General features: G+C 33.6%; 1 protein-coding gene across 1 annotated transcript; it reads right to left on the bottom strand.

Moving 5' to 3' along the window:
* Positions 1-4,489: 4,489 nt before the first annotated feature.
* LOC149160916 (expansin-A10-like) lies at positions 4,490-6,620 on the bottom strand. The gene is made up of 4 exons (XM_089435439.1): positions 6,463-6,620; positions 6,218-6,344; positions 5,648-5,936; positions 4,490-5,234 (listed from the first exon to the last, which is right to left on the bottom strand). The coding sequence occupies exons 2-4, from the start codon at positions 6,339-6,341 to the stop codon at positions 4,928-4,930; spliced, it is 720 nt and encodes a 239-aa protein (XP_089291565.1). The 5' UTR covers positions 6,342-6,344; positions 6,463-6,620; the 3' UTR covers positions 4,490-4,927.
* Between the last annotated feature and the right edge of the window lie 13,347 nt (positions 6,621-19,967).

Below are 19,967 nucleotides of genomic sequence, written 5' to 3'. Positions count from 1 at the left end.
CAAGGTTTTTGAAACAATAACGCGTATGTGCTTTCAACATAAATTGAATGGAAATTTTTAATAAACAATATGTATGTGCTTTCCACATAAATTAACTGCTCGTCTAAAATTTTTAAATTTTAAGATTTAAGGTTACATGCAATTTAAGATTTAAGGTTACAACCGAAGGTTCACTTAACCTTCATATAACAAGTTTTCTTAAGAATTTGTTATAAATATTTGTAACCTTAAACTTGATGTAACAACTTCTTAGATAGTGGCCAGAGTCTAGTTGTTCTATTATATCGATGCTAGAGGCCAAAGTCCAGTGAGAAACACTATACAATTCTCACTATACAATATTATTGTTTAAATTTCTTAAATTTATAATATTTAACTTATTTTTTTATTTAAAATTTAAAATAAATAATTTTTATTTATTTATAATATTTAGATTTTTTTTAATATTATATAAATTTAAATATTTAAATTAATAAATATTTTTTAAATCCTTTCTTATTAGTGGTTAGTTTTTTAATTTATTATTTAGTATTGTTTTTAGTCTGTTAATTTATTTATTATAACTTAGTTATATTTAAACTAAATGGTAGGTATTAGATATGCATAGGATTAATATAAAAATTGATTTGCTTTGTAATTTTGTTACTTGACATAGTAATCTATTTAAATAAATATGTTATGAAATTGCTCAAATTTTGAAAAAAATTACATCTTATTTACAATAACTTCTCTTATCAATTTTTTTTTTTTTACATAAAAGGTAGGTACTAAAGAAGTAATAAGTAATAAAGAAATTTAATTTTTTATTTTATAATGTTTTAAAATAAATGTAAAAAAAGTATAAATTTATATGTGAATGATGTTGCATCATATTTATTATTTACAATTTTATGTTGTCTTTGGATAATATTCTGTCCTTTGCAATAAAGTATAATGTGCCAAAAGAATATCCATCATGAGTACAAGACACTTGAATTTGTCATATATTCCTTTTTCCCCAACTGGACAAAGAAATCTAAGTACAAATACACTCAAACTTTATTTCTTCTTTATGAAGAAGGATAATGAGGTGGAGGAATTTCCCAAAGGGTCAAAAGTGGTCGGGTAAAATTTAAAAAAAAGTGGTCGGAGGGCAAAATTAACAAAAGTAATTCTTTCAGTGTTTGAATCATGTTTTTTATGGTGGAAATGGATTCAAGACCATCAAAAACCTCTGAGGCACCCAAAATCTTGAAGTTTGACAACTGTAACCTAGATGCAGTCTGTTTAGACTACTGCCTTCTTTATTATTTGATGGTTCCTTGTCAAAATGATTATTAGAAAATAGAGAGAAAGCAAAGAGATCCATTAAACACAACACCAAACACAGTATGTCTTATTGATCTCACGGACATTACATATATAGGAATCCATGATCAGACATTACATATATAGGAATACATGATCGGACATTACATATATAGGAATACATGATCATTCTAGATCCCAGAATGGTGGATCTAGATTACTAAAAATAGCTAGTACACTTATTAACCTGGGAACTCACACAATACAACTCAGGTTAACTTGGAAGACATGGAAGCATTACTTCCAGCACCCTCCCTTAATGCTTACATGTAGAAAATATAAAAACCCATATTATAGCAATAAAAAAAATCTTTTTCAGATTTGTCTGATATGGTCATCATCAGCACCCACATCCACTTTGGAATCTTGTAAACATTGCTCTTTCACCACCACATCTTAATCTTGCAAACATCGCTCTTTCACCACCACATCTTCGAGCTATCAAATCGAAAGAATTTGATTATGGCCAGCAGAAGCACCAGGGTTCTTCGGGAATCAGAGATGGAATTTTCACATCCAACGCTCATTTGATTCGAATTTGCATAAATTTAATAGAAGATCTTAGGCTTGTTGAGTTTGATTGTTTTATTTTGATATTATTGCTTTTAAAAAAAAGAAAGGAGTGTCCTATATTATGTTGGTGTTTGTGTTATTAAAAGGGTTGGTGGTTCTTAAACAGGAAGCCCCGGTGTCCGGAACATCAATTCTTATGTGTTTTTTATTGGTTATAAAAAGGGTTGGCGGTTTTTAAAATGGAAGCCTCAGTGTCCAAAACATCAACTCTTGTAAGGTAAAGTTGTTTGATCAACTCTTGAGCACATTCAGTATCCAGACCTCCATCCTATCAATTGATGGATAACCGAAAGTGAAATATTCGACAGATGGTGGTTGGTCCATAGGATGACTCATTACTTGATGGCTCTTATCGTGGAAGCCCCGACGTGCCAAGTTGTCAATATTGTTGATCTTTCAAAGTTAGTCAACAATGGTCAGAGGTAGTTACATTTTAAATGGAGGTTAAGTGACAATTCGAAGATATGGTGGTGAAAGAGGTGAGACATATATTTATTTATTGTTGTAATATGTTTTCCATGTAAGCATTAAGGGAGGGTGTTGGAAGTAATGCTTCCATGTCATGTGTAGTTGTCATTGTGAGTCCCTAGGCGTGAGTCTAGAAGCTGTTGATTCTTATGTAATGAGTTGGAGTCATTATCTAGAGGTGTCGAAGTCAATGTGTAATTTCCTATATATGTAATTGTTGAAATGAATAATAAAAGAGTGTGAGATTTGTGTTGTGCAAAATTTGTTTCTTAGCTCTCTTTATTTGTGTTGAAACAAAAACTGTGATAAATACACAATGTTTGACTTGTAGAAAAGCTAAGCGGTGCAGGGAGTAGATCCAGGTAGTAGGTAAACCCTCGATGCCTCCTCAAATATCCTATAGATTGGATATTTTTTGCCTTGGCTGATTTGATCCATGCAATTTGATCCCTTCACATTATGACCAATAACAAATATGTCGTCATTCAACTTTGAGCAATGTGGTTGGTTCATATTAGGAGAAGCTCAGGAAGCTACCACAGAACCGTCAACACTGAAATTTATCAGAAAGGCAGATCTATATATCTATCTACACATAGGAACAACCACACTAAATTTTCATGCACACATATAAGTTACAACTAATCTAATTATGAAGCAATAAAACTCAGGAATCTCTCACATCTCCCTGGTTCTCCCTCGAGGGAGTCAAGCCAGGCTCTGATACCATATTAGAAAATAGAGAGAAAGCAAAAAAATACACAACACCAAACACAGTATGTCTTATTGATCTCATGAACATTACATATATAGGAATACATGGTCTTTCTAGATCCGAGAATGGTGGATCTAGATTACTAAAAATAGCTAGTACACTTATTAACCTAGGAACTCACACAATACAACTCAGGACAACTTGGAAGACATGGAAGCATTACTGCCAACAAGGATGAGGATAAACATACTCAGTGTTTAATAAATTCAAAAGTTCAATTGGTAGTTAGCAACAAATTTGCAGGATAAAAGTTAGTTTCAAAGTTTTATAGCATTGAGAGATGCATTTTACAATATAGTACTACGGAGTAGGGTAATGTGTGATTTCATCCATGTTTAATGTGAAGTTGACAAGTCTTTTTAATCCATGGTATTATTTGGGCATTTGGTATTATTAATCCATAGTATTGAGAATCCATTAAGTAACTTTTTATTTTTGGGCATGTGATACTGATGAGTCATGGTATTGGCCCATGGTATTGTAGCAAAGCCAATTTACAAATTAACAATCTCCATCATAAAATGGAAGTAAATCTCCATGAAAAAGAATAGTTTTCCATATATATATATATATATATATATATATATATATATATATATATATAATTCAAAATAAAGTTATAATTTAGTTATTTTTATGATTGTTTTAATTCTAGCAATGTGAAATGTAATGTGAGTAGATTTGATTCCGTTGCACCTATGATAGATCTAGAGTCAAATGAATCTAGGTTGGTGATAAAATAATCACTAGTTTTGAAAAAAGTGTTTACCAAAAATGTAAAACCTTGATGTTGTTTATGAAATATTAAAATTTTATTAAAAAAATATAGTAATTTATTTAAATGTCTCATTCATATATAAATAATTAGGATTAGTTTAAATTTATCTTAAAACTTAGATTTATTTAATAAAGAGAGGAATAAAAATTTTAATAGGTAATTTTTTTTATCATTTAATTTCATATAATTTATTAATTTCTTTGTATTTGAAAATATGTATATTAATAATTGATTCTTGTGAGTACTTAGATTCAAACATAATAAAAAAAATAAAGATAAAAGAAATGTCCAAACTTAACCATCCCACAATATCATACTACTAATAAATTGATTATTTTTCATTAAATAAACCTAAAACACTTCCATTAAAAAAATATTACAAAATTTAAAAACACAACCAAGATCCAACTTCAATATATATAAATAGATGTTATAAGTCAATTACATACCAAGAATAACTTAACCATCCCAAAATACCATACTAGTAAGTTGATTATTTTTTCATTAAAAAAAACCTAAAACACTTCCATTTGAAAAAAATTACAAAATTTAAAAATACAACCAAGATCCAACTTCAATATATAGATAGATGTTATAAGTCAATTACATACCAAGGATAATATATATCCATATATCATCGTCATCCACATGGATGCACAGGACAATACATGATAATAACGCGTTATCCTCATATAAAGCTGCATGGATACCCAGAGGACAATCCGTATCATGTATCCTCTGAACACATTAGCTTCAGATTTGAAGCTATATGGAAGCACTCTTAGTGGGTAGTAAGTTTACTGAAGGTAGAAGACGCCAGAGTCGGCAATACACACTGATCATGATAATAAAAAATACTTATTCTATGAAGCGGGTGGATCTTGGACTTAGAACCCACCTCAGCATTCAACATCAATGACAATACACCAGAGTTAATAAGTTCAGAAGTCCAGAGCATCAGCGCATCCACAGAGGAACTATATTCCTTAATGGAACTGAGCTCCACTGAAAGTCTGGCCGAACTGCCAATTTACAGAAGCTACATTGTACGAAGTTACACTTCTGCCATCGCTGGTGGTGACCTTGAAGGAGAGGCTCTGGCCATTGAGGTAGGAGTTGCTTTGCCAATTTTGTCCCCAGTTGCGTGACATTGGTTGCCAACCAGTCCTTGACCCTTTTATCCAAACGCCATGGACGTCCCCTGCTCCTCCCACGTTGCTGATGAGCACTAGGTTGAAGTATGAATGGCCATTGATTGTAAACCGGATTCCTCCCTTTTTGTGACAAGGGACGCTGAACACAGCAGAGCAAAATAAGAACATTATCATCAAGCATCACATGTATTTATAATGAATTCACACAAATTAAATTTGCACGGGTAAGATAAGATTATTTAACTCTAAGATTATCTAATTATAAATAGATTCCAAACACCAAAATCTATAAATTCCAAACACCAAAAAAACATCAAAATAACATCAAAATAATCTATAGATTCCAAACACAAAAACATCAAAATTTAAAAAAAATTACTCTAAATGAATTCCAAACACCAAAATCTCAAAAGCAGTGAGACTCTTATTTATTTTGATTATATCCTCCTACACTATACAAGTTTATGAGTGAAGAGAATTTTAATTTTCAACATCTAAAATAATTAGACTACGTCTTCTGAAAATTATTGGAAATATTTAGAAAATTGTTACCGTCTGTACAAGATGGGTACTACTCCAGCTTTGTACTTAGCAATCTTCAAAAACACAGGCTGTGAGAGATCAAAGTGCCGCAAAGGAGGATTGCACCATCCCCCAGGTGGACAGAAGTTAGTTGCAGTGACCACAACAGATCCTCTCAGACACCATTGTGGGTCGTCATTACACATGACTTGAAAGCAGGCTCCACAGCTGAGGCCATCGTTGAAAAGGGCCGTGCTCAGAGCTGCTGTGTTTGCGCCATAGCCTTGGCTGTATAGATTTCCATACCCACAAGCTCCACCTGCAAGGGGAGAAATGCAAAAGTGATCAAACTTGACAGAAATCAGTTAGTAAGTAAATTAAAGAAGTATGAGAAAACTGGATAGCTTTAATGGTGAATGTTTTAAATTTTAGGTTAGAAAGATTTTGAGAAAGATTTGTTTTAACTATTATTATTATATTATATATAACTATTTTATAAATGCTTCAAACAGATTAGTTTTCGAAAATTTAGAAAACAAATTTTTAATTAAGTACATCATTCACTGAATAAAAAATCATGTCCAAAGGTCGAATAATTACTCATTGTGCCAGAGGCATCACTTCCCCCATAAAAAGTTGCATGCGCACTTATCCAGCTTGAAGCCATTGTAGCTCTTGTGGCTACTAACAACAAACCCACCACCAAAAATCCCAGGGCACCCATTTCCTGCAGCAGAAAGACATACCCATATTCAGCGGTCCAGTAAGGCTATTGATTCGGGTGAGAATTCCAAACCATACAATGCAATCCAATCATGAAAGGCATATCAACAGCAGTGACTGACCCTCCAGAAATTATAGGTAAGTGACGATACAATCAATCAATCAAAACTCAATCATGCACAGAGATTTTCTGTGAAATAGAAGCAGATGGGATGAGTGGGAGGAGACGGAGTGGGGTTGAAGAAATTAAATAGGAAGAGGAGGCGGGGAGTGGGAATGTGATGGCAATTGGTTGGAAATTAAAAGCAAGGGTGAGACTCTGAGTAGATGACAGGCCTCAGGCCCTGACGACAGAAAAGACAGCGAAATTGTCAGGTCCATTGTTTTACCGCCGCGGTTTCAACAACACACATTTATTCCTGGTAAATCTCGTACCTATTCACCTCTCACGACATTGAGAGACTATTTATGCTCTGAGTTTAGTTTATTTTTTTTAAATGCCAGTGTAAGGGGTTCGAATTTTAAAATAAACTTATTAATTAAATTTCCCTTAATCTAAGAGATTATTTTGCCATGATTATATTTTGAGAAAATCTAGCAGGGATTTTTGTAAATCCAAGTTATAGTTGTTTTTGATAGTGCTAAATTTATTTCCACCATCAAAAACATGATTCAAAAACTGCCCCTAAAAAATTTTTGAAAAAAATTTGCTGGGATTCCAGCCACTTTTGACCGTCTAGACAATTCTTCAGCCTCTGTAGAGGACTCCGTTAAATTTGATGATTTTAAAACAGAACCAATCCTCAATTTTGATAGTTTTCACATCTGACAGGATTCAAAATATAAATAATAATTAAAATTTTTAAACTATATTTTATATTTTATGGGCAAATCATCTATACAGCGCAAATTCCATTATTTATAATAAGCATGGTTTTTTTTTTCAGAAAGAAAAAGCTTCATGATTTATATTAAGAGCATATAAAAGTCCAGATACAAGCGAAGGCATAAGGCCTTTGATGCATAATATACAGAGACCTGTTACTGTCATGGAATCAGCACCGCATGAATCTCTGAGATAGAACAAAAATATTGAGCGCATGGCACTACAGAATCTTCAGAAGGAAGGAACCATCAAGATCAAGATATTAAGAGTCTGGATTTAAACAAAAATGCCACGAAGGATAAAGACATAAAATGCCAAGACGGAAATTAATCCATAGAAGGCATATATCCCGAGATTTTTATCAAAATGAAGTCAAGAGGCAGACAGGAATTCTGGAAAATATGATCGTTCCTCCACTTCCAAAGGAACCAGCAGGTGATGATAAAAAGAGAACGCCAAGAGGGGCGTTGCGCACTCCACCAGAGGAAGGCATCCTAAACAGAAGAAAAAGCTCTGTGAGAAAATCCATAGTTTAAAGACAGCACATATCAGATTGAGGAGGAAGCGCCACATTGGAAGAACATATGTAGATTGGATTCAGCATTGATGTGGCACATCTGACATTGGCTCGGCCCCTGCCAGCCTTTTCTTTGCAAGACCTCCCAAGAGAGATTTCTGTTTGAGAAAAGAAGCCAGGAGAAAAGAATCATCTTAAGCGGGCAGGAGGCTTTCCAAAAAATGGGAGGAAAGAAGGGCGAGGGAGGCGGGCGATCAATAGAGAGGGCTGCATATAAGTCTTTAACAGAAGTTAGAAGGGCAGGCTTCTCTAGGGACCAGATGAGTTCATCAGCAGAGCCCGATTGCAATCTTCCTTTGCTAGAGAAACTGTTGACAGCCGAAACCCATAAGGGACGAAGAGAAGGGGGGATGGATAGATCATCTGCGTTCTTCCAAACTGGGGCTTGAGAAATCCAAGACTGTATTAGCTTATTCCATGTAAAGAGACCTTTTGAAAGGAAGAAGAGGACCAAATCTGGAGAGATCAACGATTCCAAATTATGCAGCGTTGGGTCGAGGCCGATGAAGACACAAGAACCGGAAGAGAGAGTCCATTTTAGATTCCCTAAGAAGAAGGTTTGAAGCTTTCTGAAACTTTTCCAAATGATGGAGCCGGACCTGATTCCCAACGACTTCCTTCTGAACCAGAAGACCATATTCCGCCCCTTGAGATATTTTTGATTTATGATGCTACTCCACTGGCTTTTACCATAGATACCTCTAATGAGCGATTTGCAGAGAAGAGCTTTCCCAAAAGAGGTCATATTCAGAAGGCCCCAGCCGCCCTTCTTCTTCGGCTTTGTTATTAAATCCATCTTTGCTAAGTGAATCTTGGACTGGATAGAACGACCGCCCCATAAGAAGTTTGCTGCCAGAGAAGTCATCTTTTTTGAAATAGATGAAGGAAGAAGGAAAAGGTGCGCCCAATAAACCGCCATTTGAGAGAGAACAGCTTGAACCAAAATTAGCCTGCCAGCTAAGGAAAGGAAGCGCATCTCCCATCTAGAGATTTTGTTGTAAAAACGATCAATCAACCACTGCCAATCCCTGATGCGATATCCATTCGCTTTTAGATGGAAGCCCAGATATGAGAGCTCGTCTCCCATCAGAGCGATTTTTGTGCCAAACAGCTCAGCAACCCATTGAGCTAGGACAGGGCTTGATCCATTATGATATAGCGTGGACTTGTCCTTATTTATAGTCAAACCTGTTGCAGATTGGAATTTGAGGAAGATCACATTGAGACAGACCCAGGATGATTTGCATAACATCGCAAAGATGAGGATGTCATCTGCGAAGAGATTATGAGAAAGAGATATATCTTTACATATTTTAACCGGCCTACATCTTCCATCAGAAACAGCCCTGTTGATCTGAGAGCTTAGGGTATTCATCACCAGGATAAAGAGGAGAGGGGAGAGAGGGCAGCCTTGACGAAGACCCCTCTCCGCTTTGAAGAAAGATGAGGGAATGCCGTGGATTTATGCGGATTATTAATAATACTATTTATATTTATATAATTTTTACATTTTTATATATGGAAATATTTTTATTTTAAAATTTATTAAAACTTTGACAATATATAGAATTAATTGTCCAACATTATGGTGTTGGGCTAAAGCATTCCGCGGAGGAGTTTGAAACTCCATGGAAAAAAACGCAGCCATGCTAAAGCCCTGGTGTGCCCAAGTATTATCAGGGGATTTTGATGGCTTAGATTCTCAGGGGATTTTAATTGCTTAGATGCCCTTGGGTTGCAACTAGTCATCTTAGGACTCACACAACCTAGCAAAAAAGGGAAAAAAGTGGCAGTGATATATATATATATATATATATATATATATATATATATATATATATATATATTTGTTGAAAAGACACATGTAATTATATTCATGAAAGAAAAATAAATTACATTTTTCATATGCTAATCATCTCAGTACTCACGTCACCTCACAACAAAGAAAAATATGAAATTAAGTGCGACAATTTACACTTAAATTCTCTTTTTTTTCCCTTTTTTTGTACATTCTGCCAACCATATTGGTTTGGTTCAATAAGAACCAATGTCAATACTCTTCATGTTTCCATTTGAGAAGCTTCTTTGTCTGAATTTGAGCTCTTAGATACATGAGCTCCTTTTGTGCCTCCATTTCCATAAGGGCCTGAAAACCATCAGATTCATTATCCTTCTGAATAAGGATAATAAAACCTCGTTGTGTTGCAATATCCCCATCCAGTTGGTTTCCTTGTTGAACTATTCCATCCAGTTATGTTTGGAGATTTGCACAGGATGACTCTCCATGGTATATTCTTCTATGAAGTGAGGATATGAAAACTGCCATTTTTTTGGCCTATTGACCTGCACCTCATTTTCTTTTTGCGGTATTTTTTGCATGACGACATGTATTCTGCGAATGAGTTGTTTGGAAACATATTTTGGCCTATTGACCTGCACCTCTTTTTCTTTTTTGGGGTTATTTTTTGCATGAGGACATGTATTCTGCAAATGAGTTGGCTGGAAACATATTTTGGCCTATTGACCTACACCTCTTTTTCTTTTTTGGGGTTATTTTTTACATGAGGACATGTATTCTGCAAATGAGTTGTTTGGAAACATATTCGACATCGAAAAGCCATATTCTCATAACTTAAAACTTGGGGTCAATGAAAATTGTTGTGTTTCAATATTATGTGACATGGAAGACCTTTGTTGAGGTCTATCTCACACAAATTCTAGCATAAGTAAAAATACCTTTCATGTTCTTTCAAGGTCCATTTTTTTTTTAATTTTCCCATAGTATTTCAATATCCTCTATGGCCTTATGATGCCAAAAAGGAAGAAGGAGATTTGGAAGCATCACCCATACTAGCATAGTTGACACCATCATATTTGTGGCATCAAACTCAAGGAACCATGGAGTGATGAAGAGCTCAACTCTACCCCAAAACCATGGCTCTTCATTTAGGACATAATCCAAATATTTTTGTGTATCAAAATGGACAATGGAAAAACCTTTGGAACATAAAGTAATGTCACAGTTCGGTGTCTAAGTTAACTAGAGGAGCATCTACTTCAAAGTTCAAATATAAGTCTGGTCCCATGCTATGTTCGGGGGTTTACCAAACTCCTTGTTCATGGAGGATGTTTTATCTTGGCTAGACAAGTCATCCCTTCAAAGCTCGCTTGAAGGAACCTATAGTTGATACCAACCATCTCCATTTGTCAAAGTCAACCATTGTTGAATACTCATTTAATACAAAACACCTTATTTGTTTTGATCAATCCAAAATCTTAGCCCTTGTTCTTTTTCACAACACTCTTATCATTAGGGAAACTCTAGCACCCCAATAATTTCAATAGAGAAGGTAGAACTTGTTATCCATCAACTTTCTCATAAAATTAATTCTGGACCCCCATTTTCCTCCTTTTCTTTTCATTTTCTTATATGTTATTCCTTTCTATCAATCTTTATTTAATTTATTTTGATCAATTTACCTTTTCTAATTTAATCTAATCTCAATGATTTTTCTAATTTGGTTTTCATCCTTATTCAATTTTTCTTAGCCTTGTTTTCTTCCTCTTAGTTTGGTTCCTCTTTGCCTCCTTAATCCTTGAGAGTCTATAATAAATTATCCTTTATTACCGGCTTTTTCACCCTTTTGTTTTTATCTCTCCTTTTGACATGACCTTCAACCACTATTTTGATTAATTATTATTTTTACCCCAAAAATTCTATACATATTTTGGTCTGAAAATATCTACAAATATTATAATTTTCAAATTCCCATTTAATAAAATACAAATTTATAAAAAAACCTTTTATAAATGTAATTGGTAATTAACCATAAATTTTAATTGTTATTTTTTTTAAATTTTTAAATGTATTTAAAAGAGTTTACAATATTTATAACTAATTATTTATCTTTTATTTATTTAAAATAATTTATTTAAATAATTATATTTTTAAAAAATTGAAAATTAATCTAAATAATATTTAAAAAATTAATATTTATTATAAATATAATCATTATAATAAAATTATATATATTTTTAATTGCATATTAAATTAATTTAATATATTTTATCATTATAATTTTTACAAAAAAATTAATATCAATATATATTAAAAAACATTAATACACTATTGCAAAATAATCCAACCTTTCCAATTTGATAAAAAAAATAATCTTCCCGGTACTCCTTGCAAATCTTTCCCAGCTTTTAATCTCCTAGTGCTTTATCCCTTGCCATAAAGTTTATAACGTCAACAAAAAAACCCATTTTCTTCAATACCCTTAAACTTATCGTGAAGTCTTTTCCCACTCATAAAAGGGTGACGTTGACTACATTGAATTAGTGTTTCATAACTTCAAAGATTCACTTACATATAAAGCAAATAGCGATGGAAATCCAAAATGAATGGGTCAATGGAAGTGTCAATGTTATATTAGAAAGTTACAATATTAATTTTGCCAAGAAAGACGAGGAGCTACATAATTAAAAATTAAGAAAATTAGAGGTCTATTAGACTAATTTGGTCTGGGTGGAGGTTAACCACCACCACTACCATCATCATCCTCCTCATCATCACAACATCATCAGTGTCATTTTTCCCAAAGTGATATTGAAATATTGAGTAAATAATATTTAATTTTAGAAATGTATTGAAATATTGACTAAATAGTATTTAATTTTAGAAATATATTTAGTGGTTATATTTTAGTTTGTTTTAAGGTTTTAAAGTAAAATAATTATCATTTTGAATATTTTTCATACGGGGAGAAGTTCTCTGAAAATAAATATAAAATTTATAAGAATTATGTTTTTTTAATTAGTGATTATTTAGGATAGGATGTAATCTATATACAACTCTTCAGAAGCTTTGATGAGGTTGTTAAAGTGATAAAAATGTGTTAATAAAACTGTCAATATTATATTAGTATTTTTCCCTATTGAAATATTGAGTAAATAGCCTTTAATTTTAGAATACAGTTAGTGGTTATATTTTAGTTTGTTTTAAGATTTTATAGTAAAATAATTATCCAGAAGTCTTCTAAATATGAATATAAAATTTATAAGAAAAAACTTCTCCATCTTTATTAGCGATTATTTAGGATATGATGTGGGCAACGCTGAGGTGAGGGCAAACAACGCGGCAAACAAAATTAAAAAACACATTTTTATTTCCGTCAACTCTGTTTTAATAATTCCTCATTTGTAATATATTTTTTTAATATCACATTCTCACATTGGCTATCATTGTAAGGAAATACACAAATAACAAGTTAATAATTTGAGACACATTTTATTTTGGCCCATGCACTCTTCATGGTTTCTCAATCTTTCCGATTATAATGAGAAATCATTCTGAAACATAAATCATTATGGCAACATATTTTTATGATTCAAAAAAAATTTCAATATAGTTTTATGGATCATCATAATAAAAAAAAAGCCAACTTATCTCATTAGGTCTCAAATAAACCAATTTATCTCGACTCAATGGTAGGTGTGAAGAATAAATTTGTTGCAAAAGTAAAACCATATGTAATTTATAATTTTTTATTTTTATTTTTTTTAAATTTAAAGTTGTCATCAATAAAATTTGATTTATGTGTTGGAAATTAGGACAATACTGAGAGGAGGGTGTGAATCAGTATTGTAGAAATTTTCCCACTTCAAAAACTTTCTTTTACTTTTACAAGAACACTAGAACACCATTAAGTACTTCATCAATCAATTTAAATAAGCATGACATAAAACCATTTCAGTGACACACAAGGAACAAGTAAATTCTTTCAAAAACTTCTATTTAATTCATTCACAAGGCAAGCTACAACTTCTTGTTACAATTCTCTGGCTACAACCAACAGGAAGCTACAAATCCCTCATTTATCACCTACAACTGAAAGGAGTACCAACCCTTGAATATTTATTAGCACTCACTAGAAGGAGTGCCAGCCCCTGATTTGCAAGCTACAACTTCTTGACACTCATTGATTAAGCTTTCATCCATTTACATACTAGAACCATGAATGCCTCCTCTACTTTAAAAGTAAAACAATTTTCTCCTTAATCACCAATACGTTCAACAATCTTTAATTACTAAATACACCAACAACTTCACCTCAACCCGTTCACAAGAACTTGTTCAATCTGCTTGCTCAAGCCTACTTATAATGAATTTGCTTTGTTAATTTTGGCCTCCTTGATTTTCTTATATTCTTGCATGAGGGACTTATTTTTTGCCTTTTCCCTATTTATTTCAGTCTTCTAGATCTGTGCACAAAGTTCTTAGATCTTAATGACCCTTTTTGCAAGTTAAACTGAGTTTTTATGCTTATTTTTAGCATTCTAGCTTTTTAACAGGTATAGTCGGGCTTTTCTAATTTTAGCAGAAAGTTAACAAATTAGCTTAATCGATAAAACTACCACTAAACAGTCAGATATCAAATTTGTCGACTCGTTTCTCCAAATCCCAAAGGCTTTATTAAAAATTTTGCCATATGATTTGTCGACTCATCGCATCCATGCATATGCCCATTTCATTTTATTATAGGTCTCAAATACCCTTTAATACTGTCCCTGCCAAACATAACTCCACATGCCTTTTTATTATATTAAAAACATTGTCGAAATCGCCAAATTTGACTATACTTCCTTTCGCATTGGCACCTGTCTACTTTCCCACCATGGGACCAGATGCAGTGACCAGTCGCTCAATCCTTCAAGCACTTAACTTGTTTAGGCCTGCAAGGGCTCAATTTCCTTTATAAACTTTTACGCCCCTGGTTCTCTGCTCCTTATAACCTCATGTCAAAACTTGGACCCGGAGTTCTTTATCCCTGTGCTTTCTTTCGTGCACCCTTTATTAAACTTTTGAACTCATACCTGTGGGCTTAGTTGTTAATGGTGTCAACCATACCTTCCTCTTATTTTCTTTTCGCTTTGTCAAAAGCCTTGTTAGCCCAATGCCTCTTGCCTGACACTTCCTCTATGTACATCATTAAACACTTTCAAGTTACCCTTTACGAGCTAAGTTGTACTGTGGGATCCTCTGTTGCACATGCAAACCAATAGAAATTCTTATGTGTTTAGTTAGCTCTGGCACCGCACATGCCATCCCAAGCCTAGTAAACCCATCACTTCCCTTAAGTGCTCTGCTTATTTCTTATGGGCACTGACTAATGGAATGACATCATGTTGACGTCACCTGTGCCATGTTTCGTGCATAGATTGGTCTATGGGTCACTCAGAAATTGACCATTCGGGTGCCCAAAAAAACAAATTTTTCCTACCACGCATCACGCTCCTATTGCTTGATGATGACATCATCATCCTCCGTCATCTAGGTAGTAAAATTCTTCCATGTGTCCACTATTAGAGAGGAGAGAGAAGTGTCTCGTGGCCTGGTTTTTCATCGATTTTCTTTTATGAAAAATTTCAAAGAGTCGTAAACATTTCTTTGCATTGCTTCCTCCAACCACGACTCTCCTTAGAGTGCTTCTTTATTATTCCTTCAGGGTCGCCTTTCTAGGTTAGCCTTAGCGGTCTGAGCTATAATGTGGGGGCTTGCCACTCAAATATTCCGCCAATAAACTTCCTCCACAATGTTGTTGTCAGCACGGAAAATTTTTAGGATGAATATTTATGTTGAAGTTTAGAAACATTGGAGAATGTCACTAGTCCCTAATATGTAAACTATAAAATTTTTATTGATATATTTGTAAACTTATTCAAATTTATAATGGTTTTATATGTAGTCCCTATATAATGTTGGTGATTTTTAAGGTAAAGTAATTTTATATTGTAAAATTTGGGCGAATCATTTTTATAAAAAATGGAAATTGGCGAAACTCTTTTGTGGAAAAATAATGGAAAATTAGCTCACCTATGAATAAATTAGCCCCTAAAATTTTCCATGGTTGTCAGGGTCATGTATGCCCGTCCGATGTCATCCCACTAGAATCATAAAGTGTCCCTTAGGAAAATTTTGGGATGCACTCGTTGGGGTAGATGTTGCGGGCTTATGTGGCATGTGGGTTTTGCCTCGTCCAATATAATGTCTCTCCACTGCTACGTCTGCCCGCTTAAATATCCTTGTGCACCTCAAGGTTGCGTCAAGCTATCTCAACCGGGTCAGGTTGTAGTGTGGACTCTGCCTGTCAACCAATAAAAAACTTTACAGATGTTGATCTCTTCATCCACGCATGTCAATGGTCTTTTGGGTGCTACGCTATGCTTGCTGTTGTGTTTTTATAAACCGCAAATATTGGCTATGCGCTAAAAGGGTTTCCATCCTCCTTAGCTTTCCTAATTTTGACTGGCTCTATCTTTCAAACCAAGAGGCCATTTTCAAACTTCTGCATACCACTAGAAATATTTTTCGAAGCTCTTTCTATCCAAGGGGGTGAAATTTGCATTTGAGGTAATATGCTACTCTTGAAATGGCTCCAAACTCTTTGCACTACTTTTCATCCATGTTTCTCAATTATTCTTATTGTACGTGGAACTTGATCTTCTAAGGCATACGTTGACACCTTTGCCATTTGTTGACTCGTGCTACCATTTGTTTCCATTAATGAAAACATATTTCCAACATTCTCCCCCTTTGGTATTGATGGAAACACCAATATCAAACGAAACATCAACGCATATCAAATATGCTTGTGTCCTTTGAATGTTGCTGTCGCTAAGATGCACTTCTATTATCCTTAGTTGCTTCTGTTGATGTGGTGCTATTGTTGTTCTTTCTTGTTTTTCTTTGATCACTAATACCTCTCCTTCACTAAGTACCACTCCTTTTTTTTCTTCTTTTGTTTGATCACCATGTACCTCTCCCCCTTTGACATTAATGGATAAAACACCAACATGCTCCCCCTATCACCATACTCCTTATTTGAATGTCTTCCATTGTCTTGTTGATCATGTGGACCTGGAAGTTTCATCTTAATATGCGGAAGATATAGCAATTTCCTTTCTCACTCTTGAAGGAAGAGCTAGTGGAGGGATGCAAGAGGAACAACTACCAATCTTTGTCTCGAGTACTCAAATTGTTCTCTAGGAAGTGGCTTGGTGAAGATATCAGTAACCTGTTCTTTTGTAGTGACATACTCCATCTTTACCATCAGATTGGCAACTTTCTCTCTCAAGAAATGATACTTGATTGGAATATGTTTTTTTTAGAGTGAAAAACAAGATTTTTTGACATGCTTCTGGCACTTGTGTTGTCATAAATAATGGGTATAGGTTGATCATAAAACACTTGTACATCCTGCGCTTCATCCATGATAATTGAGAGAAAACAATCATTTGTTGTAATATTTCTGCTTCAACTGTAGATAAATAAATGGATGCTTGCTTCTTGCTCAACCATGAAACTAGACATTCTCTAAGAAAGAAAGCACCACCACTTGTTCTCTTTCAATCATCTACATCACCTTCCCAATCAACACCAGTATAAACATTTAATGAAAAATATTTACCTCTGGGGTAGCACAGTCCATAATCCATTATTTCTTTGAGATATCTGAGAATTCTCTTGGCTACTAGTGGATGACTCTATTTGGGAACTTCTTGGAATCTTCCAATTATACCAATGGGCTACATGATGTCTGGTCTTGAAGTTGTCAAATATAAGAGGCTATCAATGGTGGATATATATAAAGTCTAATCAAATGTTGGAGATTCACCAGTCTTACTTAGCTTGCAACCTGTCACCATTGGTGTGCTCACTAAAGAGCATTCTTCCATGCCAAAATTTTTCAACACTTCTTTGAGATACTTATTTTGAGAGATAAAAATTCTTTTGGGGGTTTGTGCAATCTGCAATCCAAGGAAGTGGGAAAACTTTCCAAGCATTGACATCTCAAACTTAGCCTTCATATTAAATACAAATCGTTTGGTTAAAAAGTCTGAATAATTGGAAAAAATAGTGCCATCAATGTATACTACCACCACTATAAGTTTGACATCCTTTTATTTAACATATAAATTATTGTTTTTTACACCTCTTTTAAATCCACACTTGAGTAGGTAGTTTCCTAGCTTAGAATACGAAGCCTGAGGGGCTTGTTTGAGGCCATACATAGCCTTCTTAAGCTTGCCAACATATTTTTGTTTCTCTGTCAGTTGAAAACATTCTTGCTGCTCTATTAAAATCTCTTCTTGTAATTCTCCATTGAGAAAGGTAGATTTGACATCCATCTGATAAATTTTGAATTTCTTGAAACAAGAAAATGCCAAAAACATTCTTATTGCCTCTAATATAGCGACAGGAGCAAAACTTTCATCAAATTCCAAACCTTCTATTTGAGCATATCCTTTTCATACCAATCTAGCCTTGTTTCTTACCATTTTTCTGTGATCATTCAGTTTATTCCTGAAAACCTAGTTTGTGCTAATAATATTCTTGTTGGTAGGTCTTGGAACAAGTTCCCATGTCTAATTTTTCTCTATTTGGTCCAATTCTTCATGCATAGGTTTTAACCAATTTTGATCTTAACAGGCTTACACAAAATCCTTTGGTTCCTCTATGGACAATAGGGCAACATGTGCTTGCACATGCAGATTAAGCAACTTCCTTATTGTTTGCACACTAGAATTTAATTCTCCAACAATTTGATCAGTTGAGCAGTTTTTTTGTACATACCTTGAGGGATATTTGGCTTAATGATTTGAGGGTTCTTCATCGCCTTCTTCTGTAGGTGGCTTAGCATACTTTTCACCAATGCTAACTAGTTCATTAGCGTCAGTTTTCACTCGTTATTTCTCTTCATGCTCAATGTATTTATCCACTTTGACATCAATACAATCAACGATCCTCTTATTGGTCTTGTTATAGCATCTATACCCTTTGTTTTTATGTGAATATATAAGAAAAATGCCTTCATCTTCTCGGCCATTGAACTGACCCAGTTTCTCATCAGTTTGTTTGATATACAATCTAGTAATCTACTACCAAAAGTTCTAAAGTGTTTGACTGTTGCAAGTCTACCATGCCAAAGTTCATAGATAGTTTTGTTATTGGTTGGTCAGAGATGCGCTTTGTTGAGAATAACCATTGCAGTGTGAATGGCCTCTGCCCAAAATCTCTATTGTGCATTCCTCTCGTCCATCATGGCTCTAGCTAACTGCTGTACTGATCTGCATTAGGGGAATTTTGAGGTTTAAAATGGGCCTCCTAAGGAAATTATAAAATAATAGTGGAAATAATAAAATAAGATTAGATGAAATCATCAAATTTTAGAGGGAAAAAAGAAAAAAAACTTTTTTTTCAACTCGTATTTCAACTTATCTCCCTATGGATTCACTCAAATTTCGAGCGAAACACTCATTGGATGCAAAATTTGATTCCTTATCCAAGGAGTAGCCATACTGCATACTTTCAATGGACCCTACTACATGAAAAATGAGAAATACATGAAAATGGGGTACCATTTTATAATATTATACTTATATTATAAATGAGGTTGATAATATATAATATTGTCCACATGGTATATACAATGTTGATGGTGAAGATACCAATTGTTTTAAAAAACTTTAATTTTGTCCATTAAACTTATATTTCATGATTGGGTTCTTATGTAGTGTTTTCTAAGTAGTAGATGAAGTCACGTGAATGTCATCGTACCAGTGAAAGGCCTCATAATTTCCCTATCATATACTTTGCAACACAATCCATACATGTCATATACCTTTGCAAAAACTTCCATACACAACTAGACAATATTTACTTCTTTGATGTTGATGGTATATGTTTGGGACCCCTTTAAACTATATTGTTATCCTAAGTTTGATTTCCCACTGTGAAATAAGAAAGCATAAAATTATGTAACTAACTCTTAACATTATTTTTAATGATCTTATTTTATATAAATACAATTCTTAACATTATTTTTAATGATCTTATTTTATATAAATACAATTTAAAAACAAAAGTTAAGAAGGCAAGGATATCGTGCTATGAAAAAAAATCAATAAAATAAATATAAATAGAGTGATTGATAGATAATTATTACTCTAATGAATCATGTTATGCAATTTTAGAAAATATAAGGAGTTATATGAGTTGTGAATAGTAAGAGAATCTAGAAACGAGTTTATATTAATAATGAGTGAGAATTGTGTATGTGAAATAGATATTAATTCATTTATATATAATGTGAATAGTGATT

Source organism: Pinus tabuliformis, chromosome 5_2 (genome assembly GCF_031772625.1).
Source record: "Pinus tabuliformis cultivar Carrire ecotype Pingquan chromosome 5_2, CPIR1, whole genome shotgun sequence".
Taxonomy (NCBI): domain Eukaryota; kingdom Viridiplantae; phylum Streptophyta; class Pinopsida; order Pinales; family Pinaceae; genus Pinus; species Pinus tabuliformis.
The sequence above is the reverse complement of the archived record's forward strand: the minus strand, read 5'-3'. Positions and strand labels throughout refer to the sequence as shown.

Excerpts from the sequence above, each read along its gene's own strand:
- LOC149160916 (XM_089435439.1), bottom strand. The coding sequence starts at position 6,341 with ATGGGTGCCCTGGGATTTTTGGTGGTGGGTTTGTTGTTAGTAGCCACA. Across the intron at positions 5,937-6,217 it reads TGATGCCTCTGGCACAATGA|GTGGAGCTTGTGGGTATGGA; the intron begins GTAATTATTCGA and ends CTCCCCTTGCAG. Across the intron at positions 5,235-5,647 it reads GTACCCATCTTGTACAGACG|CGTCCCTTGTCACAAAAAGG; the intron begins GTAACAATTTTC and ends TGCTGTGTTCAG.